The sequence below is a fragment of the Pelmatolapia mariae genome, linkage group LG5, assembly GCF_036321145.2.
Source record: "Pelmatolapia mariae isolate MD_Pm_ZW linkage group LG5, Pm_UMD_F_2, whole genome shotgun sequence".
Classification (NCBI taxonomy): domain Eukaryota; kingdom Metazoa; phylum Chordata; class Actinopteri; order Cichliformes; family Cichlidae; genus Pelmatolapia; species Pelmatolapia mariae.
Genome location: NC_086231.1, coordinates 6,259,222 through 6,275,491, shown reverse-complemented (window position 1 = coordinate 6,275,491; position 16,270 = coordinate 6,259,222). Strand labels below are relative to the sequence as shown.

The 16,270-nt window shown below is 38.4% G+C and overlaps 2 protein-coding genes across 3 annotated transcripts in view; one reads left to right on the top strand and one right to left on the bottom strand.

Annotated features, from left to right (window-relative positions):
• The window catches only part of necab3 (N-terminal EF-hand calcium binding protein 3), a 38,366-nt gene extending 30,570 nt beyond the window's left edge, over positions 1–7,796 (top strand). Inside the window, exons 10-13 of the mRNA XM_063473461.1 lie at positions 1,339–1,451; positions 1,828–1,905; positions 2,452–2,543; positions 6,726–7,796. Of these exons, the coding sequence (XP_063329531.1) occupies positions 1,339–1,451; positions 1,828–1,905; positions 2,452–2,543; positions 6,726–6,754 (312 nt within the window). The 3' untranslated portion in view covers positions 6,755–7,796. The remainder of the gene's footprint in view (positions 1–1,338; positions 1,452–1,827; positions 1,906–2,451; positions 2,544–6,725) is intronic.
• Positions 7,797–14,274: 6,478 nt separating this feature from the next.
• The window catches only part of cbfa2t2 (CBFA2/RUNX1 partner transcriptional co-repressor 2), a 37,775-nt gene continuing 35,779 nt past the window's right edge, over positions 14,275–16,270 (bottom strand). For both annotated transcript variants that reach the window (XM_063473456.1, XM_063473458.1), the window contains exon 11: positions 14,275–16,120. In XM_063473456.1, the coding sequence (XP_063329526.1) occupies positions 15,779–16,120 (342 nt within the window). In that variant the 3' untranslated portion in view covers positions 14,275–15,778. The remainder of the gene's footprint in view (positions 16,121–16,270) is intronic.

Here is a 16,270-nt window from a genome sequence, read left to right as displayed (position 1 = left end):
GAGTTTAGATCTTCTGCTTGTAACAAGTTCAAAGAGTCTTCGTCATTAGTCCTAAATCACAAAGGTTTCTCACCTATGTTTTGTAGAACAGATTTTTTTTAGTGTGTTAACTCTTAGAGCTGAATATAATTTTTCACCTGACAATGTAGAGCAATTTTTTGCTCTCTGGAACGATGAAAAAATGCAGTAATTGCATTTGGTAGAAAATAATACAGTGAAATTACTTTACAAGGATTCTGTATGCGTCATCCGCTTTTAAATATTACGAGCACTGTAACTTATATAATAGGCAATACCATCCGCCTCCATCTGACTCGGGTAGTGACAAAAAAACTCTAGATTCCATTGACTGGATGCACATTACATTTCAAATCAAGGTATGTCTCAGTGTACATTCGTACATTTTATTGAGCTGTAGGATGGACTCACTGTAACTTCAAATTGCTGGGAGAGAAAAGTGGAGAGGATGTTGATTCAGTGCACTGGCAGACCAAATGGTAAACATGGCCTGAGATCAAGCCCAGAATGATTTGCTGCCATTTGCAGGATTGTTCCCAGGTACATCAATCTATAAGGAACAAAAATGATTTTTTGTCTTTTTTCTCCTTTCTTATTGAAAGTCGATAGACTGCCATGGAAAGCATTTAAGAAACTTGAGATATGTTTTCAGAATAAAAAGCCTTCAGCTATTGTTGTCAGTATATAAAGAAAGTGGCAAAGTACTGAGAAAATCAAAACTGAGGAGTCATGGCAACATAGGTATTGTAGCCCAGCTCTAGTATCAGTATTCTGTAATCACTTTCTGGTATTTTAAATTGTGAAATGTCTATGAATTTCATTAAAACCAGGATTTCGGTAACATTCACAACCAAATCTACTGAAGTATCTAAAGTGAGAGTAATGCTAAGTGAAATAACACTTATCTATTTGAATTTATTTGTCATCTGGTGTGATTGATGGTGATATCAGTACATATTTGCTCTGAAAGTATCCATCTTGATGCTATCTATCCTCATGCCTGCATTGACTTTTAATTTTTGTAACCAAATGTATCACATACTGCATAACCTAAACCCCATATCCAAATGCTAACCTACCCTTAACCTAATTTAAACGTCTCGTCTAATAATCTATTGTGAACCCCAACGCTAAGTCCTAAGCAAAGAGCTGACCTAAATGCCCTGACTTTAAACAAATGTCATCATCCTAAACGTGCAAATCTCAAAAAGGTCCTCACAAAGGCAGACATACAAGGGCACAAACACACAGAGTGAGATCTTTGGTCATTTAATCTCTTTTTTTTATCCCTTTCTCTGTCTGATGTCTTATTGCCAACAGAATATCCTGCTGGTTCAGAGGCAGATGTCAGTGACTGATGCTGATCTGGACAATTTCCGGAAAGTTCTAAAGAGCTACATTGATGCCACCTCAGCTCACTCTGACAACCTGCAGTGAGTGTCTTGTTAGTTTCCAGGAAAAGCAATGCATGTTTGAATCAAAGCATGGGACTCTGCTGCTGTGAAAACTTCTGGAGTACTGAGCCATTGCCAGTATACGTGGTCCATAACTTTGAGCAGCATAATACAAATTACATGTCTAAAGTAATAACAATTTACTGGTTCAAAAAGTGACTATATCTCTTACATAACTAAAACAAGACTTTGGAACTTAGGTTTTAATGTTGTGCTTTTGTCTTGCCTAATTTTAATGACATCCCTCAAAAGATTCAAAGTTTTCATGTACTTTATCCCTGCTGAGTGCAAACTCTGTTTCACTTTGTATCCTCTTCTTGCCCCACTCTACTTTTCTTCTCGATCTTGCTGTCAGTGTGTCCGTTCAGAAGCTCCCGGGAAAGTCGTGTTACATAATGTATGAGTTCTGGCAAGACCGCCTCTCCTGGATGAGGTCAGTATGGTGTGTTTGTGTGTGCATGCGTGTGCGTTTGTGTGTTAGATATTGGCAGACGGTTTGGCACTCTTAACTTTTTGATGGAAATGTTCCCCACCACTGAAGATGAGCAGATGGCCCAGCTCTCAGTTCGCATACTCAAACACAGACACACAGACGCACTAAAACATACACACACAAGAAAGCAGCTTAAATGCTTTAAAGGGTATCTGTGCTGCACACATATCAATGAATATATTAATTTATCAGTTGGAACATTTTAAGAAAAAAATCCAAAAGACTTTTAGTAATAAGCGATTTTTTTCTGAGCACATATAACTTTGCACGTGCTCATATTTATTCAGTTTTTGAAACCTTTAAAACATGATGCCGCAGATAAAATCAATAAACTGTTGTTTTATTTGCTGCTAATATGTACATGAAAGATTTTTTTAAAAATTGATATTTTAATTAATATCAAGTCTGCCACGATGTATTTCAACAGAAATCAACAGCTGATTGACACACAGGTCTGTTTTGTTCTGTTGTTGTCTGTGTCCACAGCTATCTTCAGTCTAACAGCAGTAAAGACTTCCAACGCTGCATTATTGACATGTTGGAGGATGCTGAAGTAGTATCCACTATGTTGCTCCCAGGTTTGTATATGTGTGACTGGGAGAGCAGAATTTGTAGTGTATGTGAAACTAAAATGATACTATTCTAGAAAACCTGCAATCTCTGCTTAATGTGCAATCAGTGCATGAAAAATGTGGCCAAACCTCCAAAACTGTGAAAATATTTGTATGAAAGCCACATATATTTATGCTGTCAGTTTAAATCTGATTTATATGTGTGCTTGTCCCTAGAAAAATACCCTGAAGATATTTATAGTCTAAATACATCAAGATATGTTTGAGCTGGTTGATGATGATGTCCATTTATGACTCATAAGTCCATTTTTGGCATCTAAGCAGATGCATTTTAGACTTTTTCCGACTGAGAGAGTGCTAGCTGCTCTTGCTTTTCTTTATATCCATTTGGTCACTGGTTCTATGATCTGTCATTCTTCTGATGATTTCAGGGCAGTTGTTTGGCCAGGTTACTCAAACAGTTTCCCTATTTCCCCTTTTTTGAGTGATTTCTCTAGAAAAATAACCTCCCTGGATATGAGAAGTGTAAATCATATATTGTGCTCCTATTATCCGGGTTACATTGCATGGCTTTAAAGACTTGGTGTTCATCATGTCAGCAGTCATTTTGTCTGAAACAAGTGAAACATTCACACTGTTCACCTGGCTCTGCAGTTAGTATACAAGAAATGAATGCACTCAAAGGATCTATCACTCTAGAATAAAATAGTTTGGCAATCACCTTGCAACTAATCGCTGAATTTTTTTGCATATAGCGACCAATTACAAGTAATTGTGGCGACTAACTGGTTGCTTGGACATTGATTGTGCAACACCATTGATCTCTAGGACACCATTTTCAGGGAGGCAGGACCTGATGGGAGTCTTTAAACAGCTGCAGGCCAGCTTGGACAAACTGCTATCACTTTCAGAGAGATTGGCTTAGAAATAATTTACAATTGCCTCCAGAGCGCACGCTGCAGGCAATCTGTGTTAGTCTGCACCAACAACACATCTAGGATGAGTCTCTTTGCACTTGGGGACTCATCTCAACTGGTTGTATTCTTGTTATATTCATATATAAAAGCGAGGTTGCTGAGCTTCTATGTCAATTTGCAGTTAAATTGTTGTCCTGCAGCAGCTATGTCAATGTTTGTGAAGGAGGTTATAGCTAGACTCTGAATCTAAATAGTTAATATTAATTTATGTTTAATGTGAATTTCTGTGTATGTAGAAGGCAACAAATAAGCAACAGACAGCAACATATATGTGATTTTTTTTTAACCATTTCAAAGGCCAGTGTGACTGGAGCTTAATAGTATTTGGAGTAATGGAGCATTTTCCCTCAAAACTCAAATAGTTGCTACTGATGTTGTGTTTATCAGAAGTGAAGCTACATTTTATTTATGATTTTCACTGTGCTAGCGCTACTGGTGTGAGCGAACAGATGATACTAACTAATAAAAAATACTTTTTCGAGGTGCACATACTAAATAACTATTCACCCCTGTATCTGGTATCCCTGTAACTAGTACTGTGGTCATTTAACATTAGGTGAAAGTAATTTTAGTTACTGTGTTAATCACTCTAAAGGTGTTTACTAAGTTAATACATTAGGTTTAGATGTGTTAAGGTGCCCTAAAGTGTCCCCCTGTGCATATGTGAGCACATTCATAATTCCAGACAATAATTCATTTACAGTGCAAAATAATGGATTGAATAATGAAAAATAATGGATTTCTATAACTATCCTAAAGGAGACAAACACTAAAGAACATGTTTGCAAGTCACAGAAATCAGGATAAGGTAAGTGTGAAATATATTGAGGCGACTATGGTTCAGGGGGTTGGGAAGCTCATCTTGTAACCGGAAGATTGCTGGTTCGATCCCCAGCTCTGTCTGTTTTGGTGTTTGTGTCCTGGGGCAAGACACTTTGCCTGCCGATGGTGCGATATGGCAGCCTCACTTCTGTCAGTCTGCCCCAGGGCAGCTGTGGCTACAGCTGTAGCTTACCTCCACCAGTGTGTGAGAGTGAATGAATAGTGGAATTGTAAAGCGCTATATAAATGCAATCCATTATTATTATATGCCTGTTTTCTTTCAGACACATCCATAAATATAAAAAACAAAAAGTCAATTATGAACACATTTAGAAAAGCGATTTTCTGTGTGACGCACATATTTACTTTGTTCGTCATCACATCGCTGACTCCTCAACACATGGAAAAGTCCAGCAGAGGCTGCAGTGGGTCTCATCTAATTCCTCTCGTCTTCACATTTGAATAACTAGCTACAGGAAACAAATAAAAATTCTTCAGAAACCAATGCTGTTAATATTTATTTCTGCCTCTTAGCTCCATTGCAGTGCTGATTTAACTGTGTGGGATGTATGGGTTGTGCTTGTTACTAGGTTACCGTACACAGTTGTTTACATCCACATCTCTGACTGGTATGTCACGTAAGCTTGCTGCTATAGGCATACAGTACTGATCAAATATCTTGAGCCACCCCTCATTTCTTTTTTTAGGAAAAAGAAAAGTAGGTTCAGCGGTTTATTGAAATGTGCAAATATACATAGAAAAACCAAACATGAGGGAAAAACAGAGTGATTCTAACAAGCTTAAAAGTCAGTATTTGGTATAAATTGTGTGAACTCTCTTAGGTAAGCTTTCTGGCAATGTCTTAAAGTAGTCTTCAGGAACAGTTCGCCAGACTTCTAGAAGGACATTCAAAGCTCTTTTTTGCATGTTGGCTGCCTTTTGTTCTGTTCTCTGTCAAGATGATTTCACGCTGCTTCAATAATGTTGAGGTCCAGGCTATGGGGAGGTCTGTCAATGAGTCCTAGCGTTCCATTGTGTGTTTTTCAGGTATTATTTAATTGGATTGTCAGTAAGTTTATGATCATTGTCATGTTAAAAAGTTTCTTAAGGACATGATGTTCAGTTACTATTCATCTGCTGTAGATATTTGTTGAGATATGCCAGCTTTTTGGCTAAAGCTCATTGGGAATCTCCTATTGGTGCAAAACTGTTATTTTATGCCTCTCAAACTGTGTGATGATTTTTACGTTAGTGTTAAGAAAAAAAAACACTCCCCTGTAAATGGTAAAAGAACTGGACTGAAAATGAGTGAAAAAAGCAGCCAATGTCCAAAGAAAAACTTTCAACGACCTGCAGAGAGCCTGAAGAACTGTAGCTCAAGACCAGTTTTAAAATGACACTGCTCGGAAGCATGGGTTCGAATTTAAGGTTCACAACAGTAAAGAAACTGTTGTGGCCACTGAGTCAGTTGTCATGGGGAAGGAGGTAGAGTACACCATCTACAGGTTGCTAGGGCAACCTGGTGGGTAAGCATCACGGTGGGATTAAGCTCCCCGTAGCTGGTGAATTTGAACCCAGGGCCTGCCTGCTATGAGGTGACAGTACAAATACTATGTTATGCCTTGAGGCTAGAGCAGAGGTTTGGAAACAGGCATAATCCTTTACACTGAAAATGGTTCAGATGACTAGAAGTAAGAGGCCATTGGGAAATGTGTCTTCACACATTAGCAATAAGACTGTATTTAATACGTGTATAACTGCACTTTATTAAACTCTTTTACTTAACTTTTCTTTACTGTTCATTACTTTTGAGGGAAAAAAAGGTGTTTCATATGTAACTCTTTATGCCCTATGCGAAGAGGTGTGTTTGGGTTAAGAAAAGTATTTTTATTCAAGTAGCTGTTAAGCTGCTTCTAAGGTGTTGGTTGCTGGGGGATTCTTGTGAGGGCAGATGGCAATGATAAGCGGAAGAGAGAGGATAGTTTATAAAATGTAAGAAGAGGAGGAAGGGATCGACCTAGGAATCAATAAAGTTAAAAATAAATAAAACAAAACAATCTGCTGACCCTAAAAGCTGTTTTTTTTTCTCTGCACTTTTCCTTCTTCTTCTTCTTCTTTTTCTTTGGTCAGTTGTCTGAAAGTCATAGTTATACTGCCAGACTTTATTGATTTACAACTAGGTATCTATTTACATCTTAAGTAGTTATAGACTTAAAAACTCACCAGGTGAAACATAAAATCAGTGGACAGTTTGAAACAGCAACACAGCCTTTGCGCACACACAAAAATTGGAGTAGACTGTTTGAATGTTGAACACTGTTGACCTTTTATTGTATATCATTTTGGTGTGAGTTGGCTAAACTTTCTCATTTTATGTGTGTTTCTCCAGCTTCCTGGTGGATTATGACTAACAACTAGCAACTAAATCCAGAATGTCACATCTACTGCCTACACTGTCACACGGACAAAGGCACGCTGGCGCATCAACCCACCCACCCACATGTACTCTTGCACGCATACAAACACACACACACATACAGAACATTTCAAAAGACATCCACGTGTTTGAAATCAACAGGAGATAGAGACAATGGCGTCATCCAGCATTCTCCAGCAGCATCTTTTCATGTTCCCGTCTTGGACTGCTCATTATTGTGCCGCTTTATGAAAAGAGATAGTTGCACACACTAGCTACTATTGACTTGAAAGTAACTGATTCTCTGCAATGCAAAACCCATTCTATGAATTTCTCCCCCTTGTCTCAATTGTGGTATGGCCTCCCTTTTTTTGCAGTGCTTGTCTGATATTATGCCAATGGATGGAAACCAAAAAGACGCTAATGTAGGCTACTAGAGCACACCCAAATTGGAATGAGATTACAATACCAGTAGGGTTTTGTGTTTTTTGATGAGTTGTTTACTGTTGATTACAATTGATAAGGATGAAAAAGCAGAGAGGATGAGGAGATGAAAGGTTACTGTAGCCTAAACATGCATGTTGATGTGGCCACATGCTGGCTGTACATGCTGTATTATAGTGTAGCAGTGTTTTTTTTTTCTTTTCATTTTGCTATCCTACTATTATGTGCACAGAATGCCAAAAATGCTATTAAAACTACCACACCTGCCCTGACATTTCTCTATTGCTAGATACAGTGTACTAGTGGTCTGCTATTAGTTGCAGTGCATCTCTTCAGTCTTCAGTCTGAGACACATTATCAGTCTCAAATGTAAAAATATCTTAAAACATGCATATTTAAAATAAATAATACTTTGTGAGAAGATTTCATTGTATCACTAAGTTATAAAAAGAAAAAAATGTATTTAATGTATCATGTATTTATTTTGATGATGGTGGAGTTTATGCTATCTGTACATATAGAAATTACATATATTCATATTTATGTTGTGCTTTGGTTTGGCAATGTACACAGCTAAATGACTGAAAAGCAACTTTAATAAAAATGAAAGATAACAGCTGCTTTTTTTCATTAATTCTCAAATAGCTGGATCATAGATCTGCAGAGGAAAGAGGGGGGAAAAATGTAAGCACCAGACCAAAAATAAATAAACAAAAACAATATGAAAGGTCTTTAAACTGGCTTAACAGTGGAAAGAAGCCTAGATAGGGAATATATTGAACAAGCTAAAGAGCAGTATATATATATATATATATATATATATATCCATCAGGAGTTGATGTTGGCTGAAAGAGTGGAAAAAATGAGTGAAAAATGACTACATGAACTTTGATGACGTTGATTTCTGATGATGTGGTATTTTAGGTTCACCAGCTTATAGCAGCCAGCAAGATGACAAGAACGCAACACATGCTGACATGTTAGCAAACCTATTGAACACACAAAACTTTGCTTACTTTAAAGAAAAGGTCAGTGGCTTAATTGGCTAAGAAATTCTCTGCAATTGCTTTGTCATAATTTGATTCAGTGGTAGATCCAAAAACATCGATTGATGATGCTTTAGCCGGACACCCCACTGTGTCTGAATTGATTGCAGACACGGATATGTCTGAACATAACTGAGGTGAATTCAAATAACCCATATGGTAATCTGACAAGAAGAGGGGGAAATTGTGAGGCTTACAAATAGGGAGCATCCAAATTTCTCACTCTACCTCTGGCAATAATTTTACTATCAGTGTTCCCTGAACCGTGAACTTCCTGCAGTGATCTGAAATAAGGACAGAACTTGAAATTTAAACTTGCCCGACCCAGTTCATCCAAATGTGAAACGTCTAAGCTACAAAGTTCACTCCAGTGGTTTCCAACAACATGTGGTTGTAGTATTTTAAATCTACACAGAAACACACAGAAAGTTTAAAAGAAATGTAATGTGTATGCTTCCTTTTCCTTTGTAATTAGATTATTACAAGCTCTAAATCAAAATCAGTCCAGAACCTTCCTTTCAGCCAGTGTCTTTTTACAACACAAATATGTAATTGTGGAAAATGTTTGTGCCATACTTGTAAGTGAACACAAATGTGTTCAAAGGTCCCATGCATTGATTGCTGGGCTGTAATATTTGATTGCAAGACTGATGCTGGCAAACTGAAGCCCTATCTCATCCCAAGCCTCCTCTCAGGCAGGCTGTCTGCTGTTAAAGCAGAATGAATATGTAGTGGTAATGAGGCTCAGAGGATATGCACCCCCACCCCCATTCCACTTCAGCTTTTCAAAATGCCAAGGGGTGAGTGTCACCACTACATCCACTGTTATTATGGTAGCGAGCGAAGGGTGTGTTTAAAAAAAATTGCTGTTATGACAGAAAACAAAGCACGTTGATGTTTGAAGTGAAACATTTCCATCTTCCCAGTGTCAGCCCAAACAAAATACACTTTTTTTACATATAGTGAAGGATAATCTGCAAATATTATTTTTTCCTTGTTTTAAATTCTCCCGCAAAAACTGCAGCCTCTGTATGCATCTTTAATAGAACTGTTATAAAATACTGTGCTGTATCTGTTCTTCAGATTTTGAAAATGATATAGCATGGGCAGAGAGTAATTGGAATGAGTGAAGCGGTACCAACGTATTTTATATTCATGGGCTGCTGACCTATCAGCTTATTCAACATTCTTTGATTCTGGTATCACTCAGTTCTCAGTAATTTCAAGTAAACTTTTTTCTGTGTTGTATTTATATGATGAAACTAGTCAGGGTCGTTTTTATACTGGTAAAAAATAATTGAAATAAACACACACACACAAACACACACACAGATCTTCTTAGCATGTTGTGGGTCTGCTCTGGGGCTTTTTCACCTCCTCTTCCTAGGACAAGACACAAGACAAGCTCTCAGGAGGCATCCCGGTCACATACCCAAACCACCTCACTCTGCCTCCTCACCTTATGGCTGAGCGATAACCCAGAGGAAGCTCATTTACTGCTTGTATCAGTAGTCTTACGTTCTCGGCCACTGGCCAGAACTTGTGGCCATCACTGAAAGTCAGAATGTAGATTGACATATAAATCGACAGCTTCAGTTTCAACTCTTTGGTCAACACAGCAGACCATTACAGTGTTCACATTACTGCAAACAGCACCAATCTGTCAATCTCCTGTTCGACTCTCTCGTTATTCATGAACAAGGAGATATTTAAACTCTTCCACTTTGGGCAGCAACTCATCCTTTACCTGGAGTGGGCACTCCACCCTTTTCCAGTTGAGAACTATTATCTTGGACTTGGAGGAGCTTATTCTCATCTGCCACAAAAACCACACACTCAGCTGCAAAACATCCCAGTACAAGCTGAAGGTCATGAATTGATGAAGCTAACTGCATGATCTCCAAAAAGCCGAGATGAAACCACCAAAGCCTCCTTCCTCTACCCAGTGACAGCACATAGAAATTCTATCCATAAATATTATGAAGAGAAGTTGTGACAAAATGCATCCTCCTCTGCCCAGTTTGACTTACTGCTGGCAATACAAACCAAGCCCTCACAGTACAAAGACCAGAAATGACCAAAAAAAACTAAAGCTAACTGGACACAAAAGACAGCTACCAATTTGCCTTGTGCTATGCAAACAGCACCTTCCTGCCTGTTTCAGGAGTAACCTTTGATGAAAGGATATTCCAGCTGAGTACTGGGTAGTCAGCAGGTGGAGTTTTCCTCACTCCTACAAGGGTCATAGCTGCTCAGGTTAGAGCTTGGAACGTAACTTCAATAGCTCTCCTTTTCATGTGTAACATGACCAGGGCATGACCCAGCTATTTCAGGTACAATAGATTCAGCAACATCTCTGTCATTCTGGCAACTTCCAGTCTGGGAAGTTCCCTATCCAGATGATGAAGGCAGTGATGGTATCTGGGTTTTTCTTCTTTAACATGACTGAAAAGGTCCCCCTTAGCCCCCTGGATATTCTGTGTTAGTTTAATTGAAGACCCATGGCAAATATTAGATGTAGAAATACTTAATTTATTAATAAACGTCAATACACTGAATTGACCAAAATTATCACTATATGCAAGAGGTTTGATTTGTGCATTTTTGAGGTTTATTAAAGATAGTATCAGCATTTCTTCTGCAGTCTTCAACAGAATATATCCAGCTCCTCTTTAACTCCTGCAGCACAAGAGATATGAGTTCTGCTGATTCTTTACTGCACAGACAGTGGATGCAAAAATAGACAATAAATAAGGTAGGTCACCTTATTTATTGTCTATTTTTGAGGTACAGCAGGGATTGTCCCAGTCTATGCCATTTTTACAGACAATTGGGATTCTGTGCAAGCAGTGGATGAGCAATGTATATACAGAAACCACAGGGGTATGTGTTATTCATTCAGAATACAACCCTTGAGTATCAGGGGATTTCTCATTGCAGTCACACTACATATGCCAGCATGATACAGAAATAACATGAGCTCAAGAGTGCTTCTTTCATTTTAATAGGTTTTAGTTTATAAATATTTCTGGTTTGAAATATTACTCACTGCAATGGTTTTAATAAACAAAAAGATGGACAGTGAGCTCTAACATATTCATGTACTCTATCATTTCTTTACTAAAGTACTAGTTTCCTTTAATTAAATTCCAGGTTGTGAAACATGTTTCTCTTTGTGTTGAAAGGGACACCAATGAATAGCCAAAGTGAAATTTAAAACCTTGTACTGTTATTTTGAATTGGAATAATGCTGCTGCCGCCTCTCTATGCTCATCTCCTTCAGAGCAGCATAGAAAAAAGGGTCTTTTTATGCTCTTTCAGGCAGGTGCCCTTGGCTCTGATGTGTGCAAACACAGCTCATCACTTCAAAAAGCCAAGGGCTAGGGCTAAGGTGACCAAACGACATCTGTTGTCCCGTTTCATTGTTCTCTTTTCAGTCCCCCCTCCCCACCTATGTTACGTTCTTTTACTGAAGGCAACACTCAAAAGGCACCCAAAGTCAAATCCTGTGCCACCTCTCTGTATTTTTCCCTTCTGGTTTATGGTGGATAGCAGAAAAGTTTAAACAATGTCAACACAAAATAATAAAGGTATGACTGTCAGAAATTTTAAATATTGTCTGCCAATGTGTCTTCTCTTAGAAACCTGATCTCTAACCCCCCCCCCCCCCCCCCCCCAAATAAAAACAGACAAAAAAAGCTTTACATAAAAATAAAAATATTCTCTTCACAGATTTATACATCAATCATTGTACATTTGTTGTGTATGTCTGCCGTCTTGAGCTGTAACCTGCTCAGAAATACCTAGGCTTGGGGCCAAAGTTGAAAAAGCAACAGCTGTTGTCCCATTTCATGCCTCAGTATCTCCATTTCTTTCAAGCTGGAGACTTGATTGTGTGGGAGGTAACGTGTTCAGAGGGCATCTTGCCTCTGAAATACTGAGTCACTTGTCCTCGTTGACTTAAAGACTCATACTCACTTGGGTTCTGCTATGAGTGGAATTTATTAGCCCATGCAGTTAGATTTACATAGATTAGGATATGAAGCTAAATTTCATGCAGCGGCTGATGCAGGTCAAGCACAGCACTAGCAAAGTACAAAAACGGGTTTCCGAGTAGATTACTGTAAAGCACCGCTGACCTTGAATAATACTAAGTGTTGATAATAGCGTGCTGTCAAAAACCATTAGCAAATTTTATCAAAGGGCAGACAGACTATGATGGAGGAGGGAATGTGAGTTGTCTCTAAGGAAAGTTCTGAAAAAGATGATGAATCCTAAGTGATTTGTATTAATATGCCTCAGGCAAAAAGTTGGGACAGAAACCAGACACATAATTAAGCCAGTATCTCCCCACAAGCACTACAACAGTGTGGTGAGAGAGCCAAGAAGCAAGCTAACCACACACAGAGATGCCCCTCTATCCACAACAAAGACTGGCACATGTACACAAACAGTCTGACACTATCACAACTGTGATTGCTTGCTGATTCTACTTTTTCTTCTAGCATACTTGTAGTGCAAGAGCTAGAAACTCATGGAAAATTAGTCCAAAAATAATATTGGATATGCAAAACAGAACAAAAGAATAGTATTTACAGAAGCAGCGGAAACAGTTTCATATCTAAATAGGGAGTGCTCTTACACAGTACACATAAACGTCTTTATTGATTCCCAGTTATACTGGGAATTAATATACTGAGCGTCCTGTTACGTGTACAGATGAGGTAATGTTTAATTTTCCTTTCAACTAATGAGCAACAAAATCTCTTTATAATCATACTATTAGTACCAATACTAAAGGTCAGTGAGACAAGGCAAACGAACAGAAATCCCTGCTTAGTGGAAGGTCAGCAGTTATGAACATTGTCTATATTGTGCCTATAATTTAGTTCTTGCAGCTACTTTGACAATAAGGATCATAGCATCAGTCAAGCGAGGGTTTTAGGTTTGAAATATATGATTTATATAATGTGGCGGGATTAAAAGTATACTTTTTTAGTTTGCTTTTCAGTGTTCCTTGCAGCTACTCTGCTTATTAGCTGCTTTGCAAATAGTGACTTTAGTTACAAGATGAGAGAGCAGTGACCAACTGACATTTTGTCTTCTAGGCTTTAAATATTGTTTCCTGGTAATATGTAATATATCGAACAACATTTTGCATGTTTTTAGTAGTTTTTTTTTTTATATATACTTTTGTAACAACGGCAATTGTGCAATGGACTCATCCACATACCGAATCTTCTAAACCGAAATCAAGAGGCTTCACTATCAACATAGGGATTACACTGCCACCTTGTGGTAATGTGTGTTATTGCATCAATCTCAGTTTCTTTATTTTAAGTTGCATTTTTTTAAACGTGACAATGACAAAACCGTTGAATCACAATCTCCCGTGATCACTTTTTTTTTCTACAGCATTTGTTCTTCGGTAAAATCACTAGAATATTAATCGAATTCAAAGGTGGAAAACATTATACATAATACATGGCAGAACTTTAACTCAACCCACTTCAGAGTAGTCCATTCTCACCAAGAGCTTACTTCATTACTTTGTACCTTCAGACTTCAAAGATGTGTCTTGCATTTTTAAACTGGACTCACTGAATGATTCAATAAAGAGACAAAGAGGATGTAAAATTCACTGTCATGAAGCTTTTTGAAAGAACCTCAGAACTCCAATTTAGCACTTTCATTACTGCTATTATTATCTATTATTTGACTAATTGTAGAAAAATACCTTATATCATGACCAAATATCTTATGTAGTCATATTTTATACATAGCTGTTTTATTCACTACTACTCTCTAATATCGTACATTAACATTTGCAGCTGATTGTGATTATGTGAAAAAAGGAGAATTTCTTAATTCAGTGTCAACCGAGTATATATGACACCTGTATTAATAGACACATTTTACTTTATCACATATTAGCAGGAAGACTTTTTTTTGCATATTTCTAAAAATGAGCACAAACATCAAGGAAACGCTTTGAAGTAACTCTACTTCTTTATTTCATACTTCATGTCAAGATATGATTTCCATATGAAGTTATGTCTCATAACAAAAGAAACATGTTCAAAGAATGAAGAGGAAAAATCGTGGCTCACAAAATAAAGGCATTCTCTCATAATATTCTTTACAAAGTCATCTTACAACAAATGGAAACAAGCATGTCTCAGTTGTAACAGCAGAGTACCATAAATCAAATTTCCTCACTAAACATCTGACTTTCACCTAACCGTCAAGTTATACAAGGTTTCATTGTTACAAAAGAACAAGAACGGTCTGTACATACAAATACAGTTAAGCTCCTGAGATTCTCTGTGGGACAGAGTCAGCGCTCTGCACCTTCACCACAGCGTTATCAGCATCAGTGAAAATTTCAGCTGAAGTGAAACGGATTTAGTTTTCATAGCTTAATACCTGTATTTGTTGGAAACGGTGCTGGAAAGCATACTACTCCTGTCCCCTGATGCAAATACTGCAGTGGTGGAGGTGTTCTGAGCAACGTCTGACCTGCCATACACAGCTGGTGATATGAACAAGTGCCAAAGTGAAATTGCAGCCAGAGAAAAGCCCAAACTGAATGTTTCTGTGCTTACTGGATCCACCACCATCACTTTGCCTGTGTTCCTTCTAATGATTGGAAATGGCAAAAAAAAGTAATGACCAGAGTTTAACTTTTTTTTAAAGTAAATATGACGTGTGGGCGTTAGTGTAGTATTATCTCTTTTTCACAAACACAGTTACAAGCAATTACAATAACTTTCTCTTTAGCGACTTTGGTGATGCAAAGGTCTTGAAATACCTGAACAATATTTCAGTATTGCTTTGACAAAAATAATCATATGCTTTACAATATTCACCGACAGCACGACTCTTTGACACACATTCACACATATGATAATCTGACAAGAAGTTGGCGAGCAAATATTTATGTATACACCGGAGCTGCGGAGACGGCTCTTCCGTGGTCTACGGTCAGATTTTTCCTACAGGACGAAGACAGATGTTTTAGCGCTGGTACTATTACACTGTTTACAATTACCACCACCTCCTCCCAAGCTTAGATTTATACACATCAAAGTGAGGATATTGGTACATGGGGGGAAATATCTTTATACCTCATTGTTCTTTAATCTCCTGTGTTTGTTCTCGTATGCCTCCCTTTCATAACTTCCACGCTGCCACCAGAGAACAAACGGAGATCAATCAGTTTTTTTCCACCCCTCACACATCCAAGATTTTGGTTTTTGGACGATGAGAAACACGTTTCCATCTGCTAGGGAGATCTGTTCATCCAATTAATGCATTCAAGAGGAGTCCTTCTGTTCTTTGCCAAAGCCAAAGTCCCAGTTGACATATCACTCAAACAGTCATCCATAATCTGTCCTTTTTTATCTGCCAAAGAGTATGTTGAAAAATCTGTTATCCTAACTTAACCCACAAATAGTTCCCTCATGCTGCTGTTTCAGTTCTTCCCGGTTTTTGAAGAGGGTAGGTGACACATGCACCGCCAAGGTCCTTTGCCTCCTAGTGTCCGTTCGTCTCAGGGGCCGAGGCAGGGGTGGAGGGAGTGGATGAACGCGAAGCGACTGAAGCCTTCTCCCCACCTGGACTGCAGATTGAAGGCACACTGTCAGGAACTTTGACCCCAGCCAGACCAACAGGAGACACGACGGTGGCGGCCGATGCTGCTGTAGCCACGGCAGCCACTCTGCTTGCAGAAACCGGTTTGGGTTGAGCCTGAAGTCCTGGGCTGCAGATGAGGTGATGTCTCTCCCAGTCTTTGTGCTGGCAGAAAGACCCACAGTAGCGAGCGGCGTTGCAGCCGCTGCATGTCTCGCTAGCTTTGCGACCACAGTTCCAACAACACTAATGAGAGAGGAAAGATATAGTTCATTTCTATCTCTCACTTGTACAAACTGCATTTGTATTCTTTAATTTTTAAGTAAACCCCTTACAAAACAAAACTACAGTAATTTTGTTGGACCATTTGGGGGCAGCAGAAGCAAACGCGGCAAT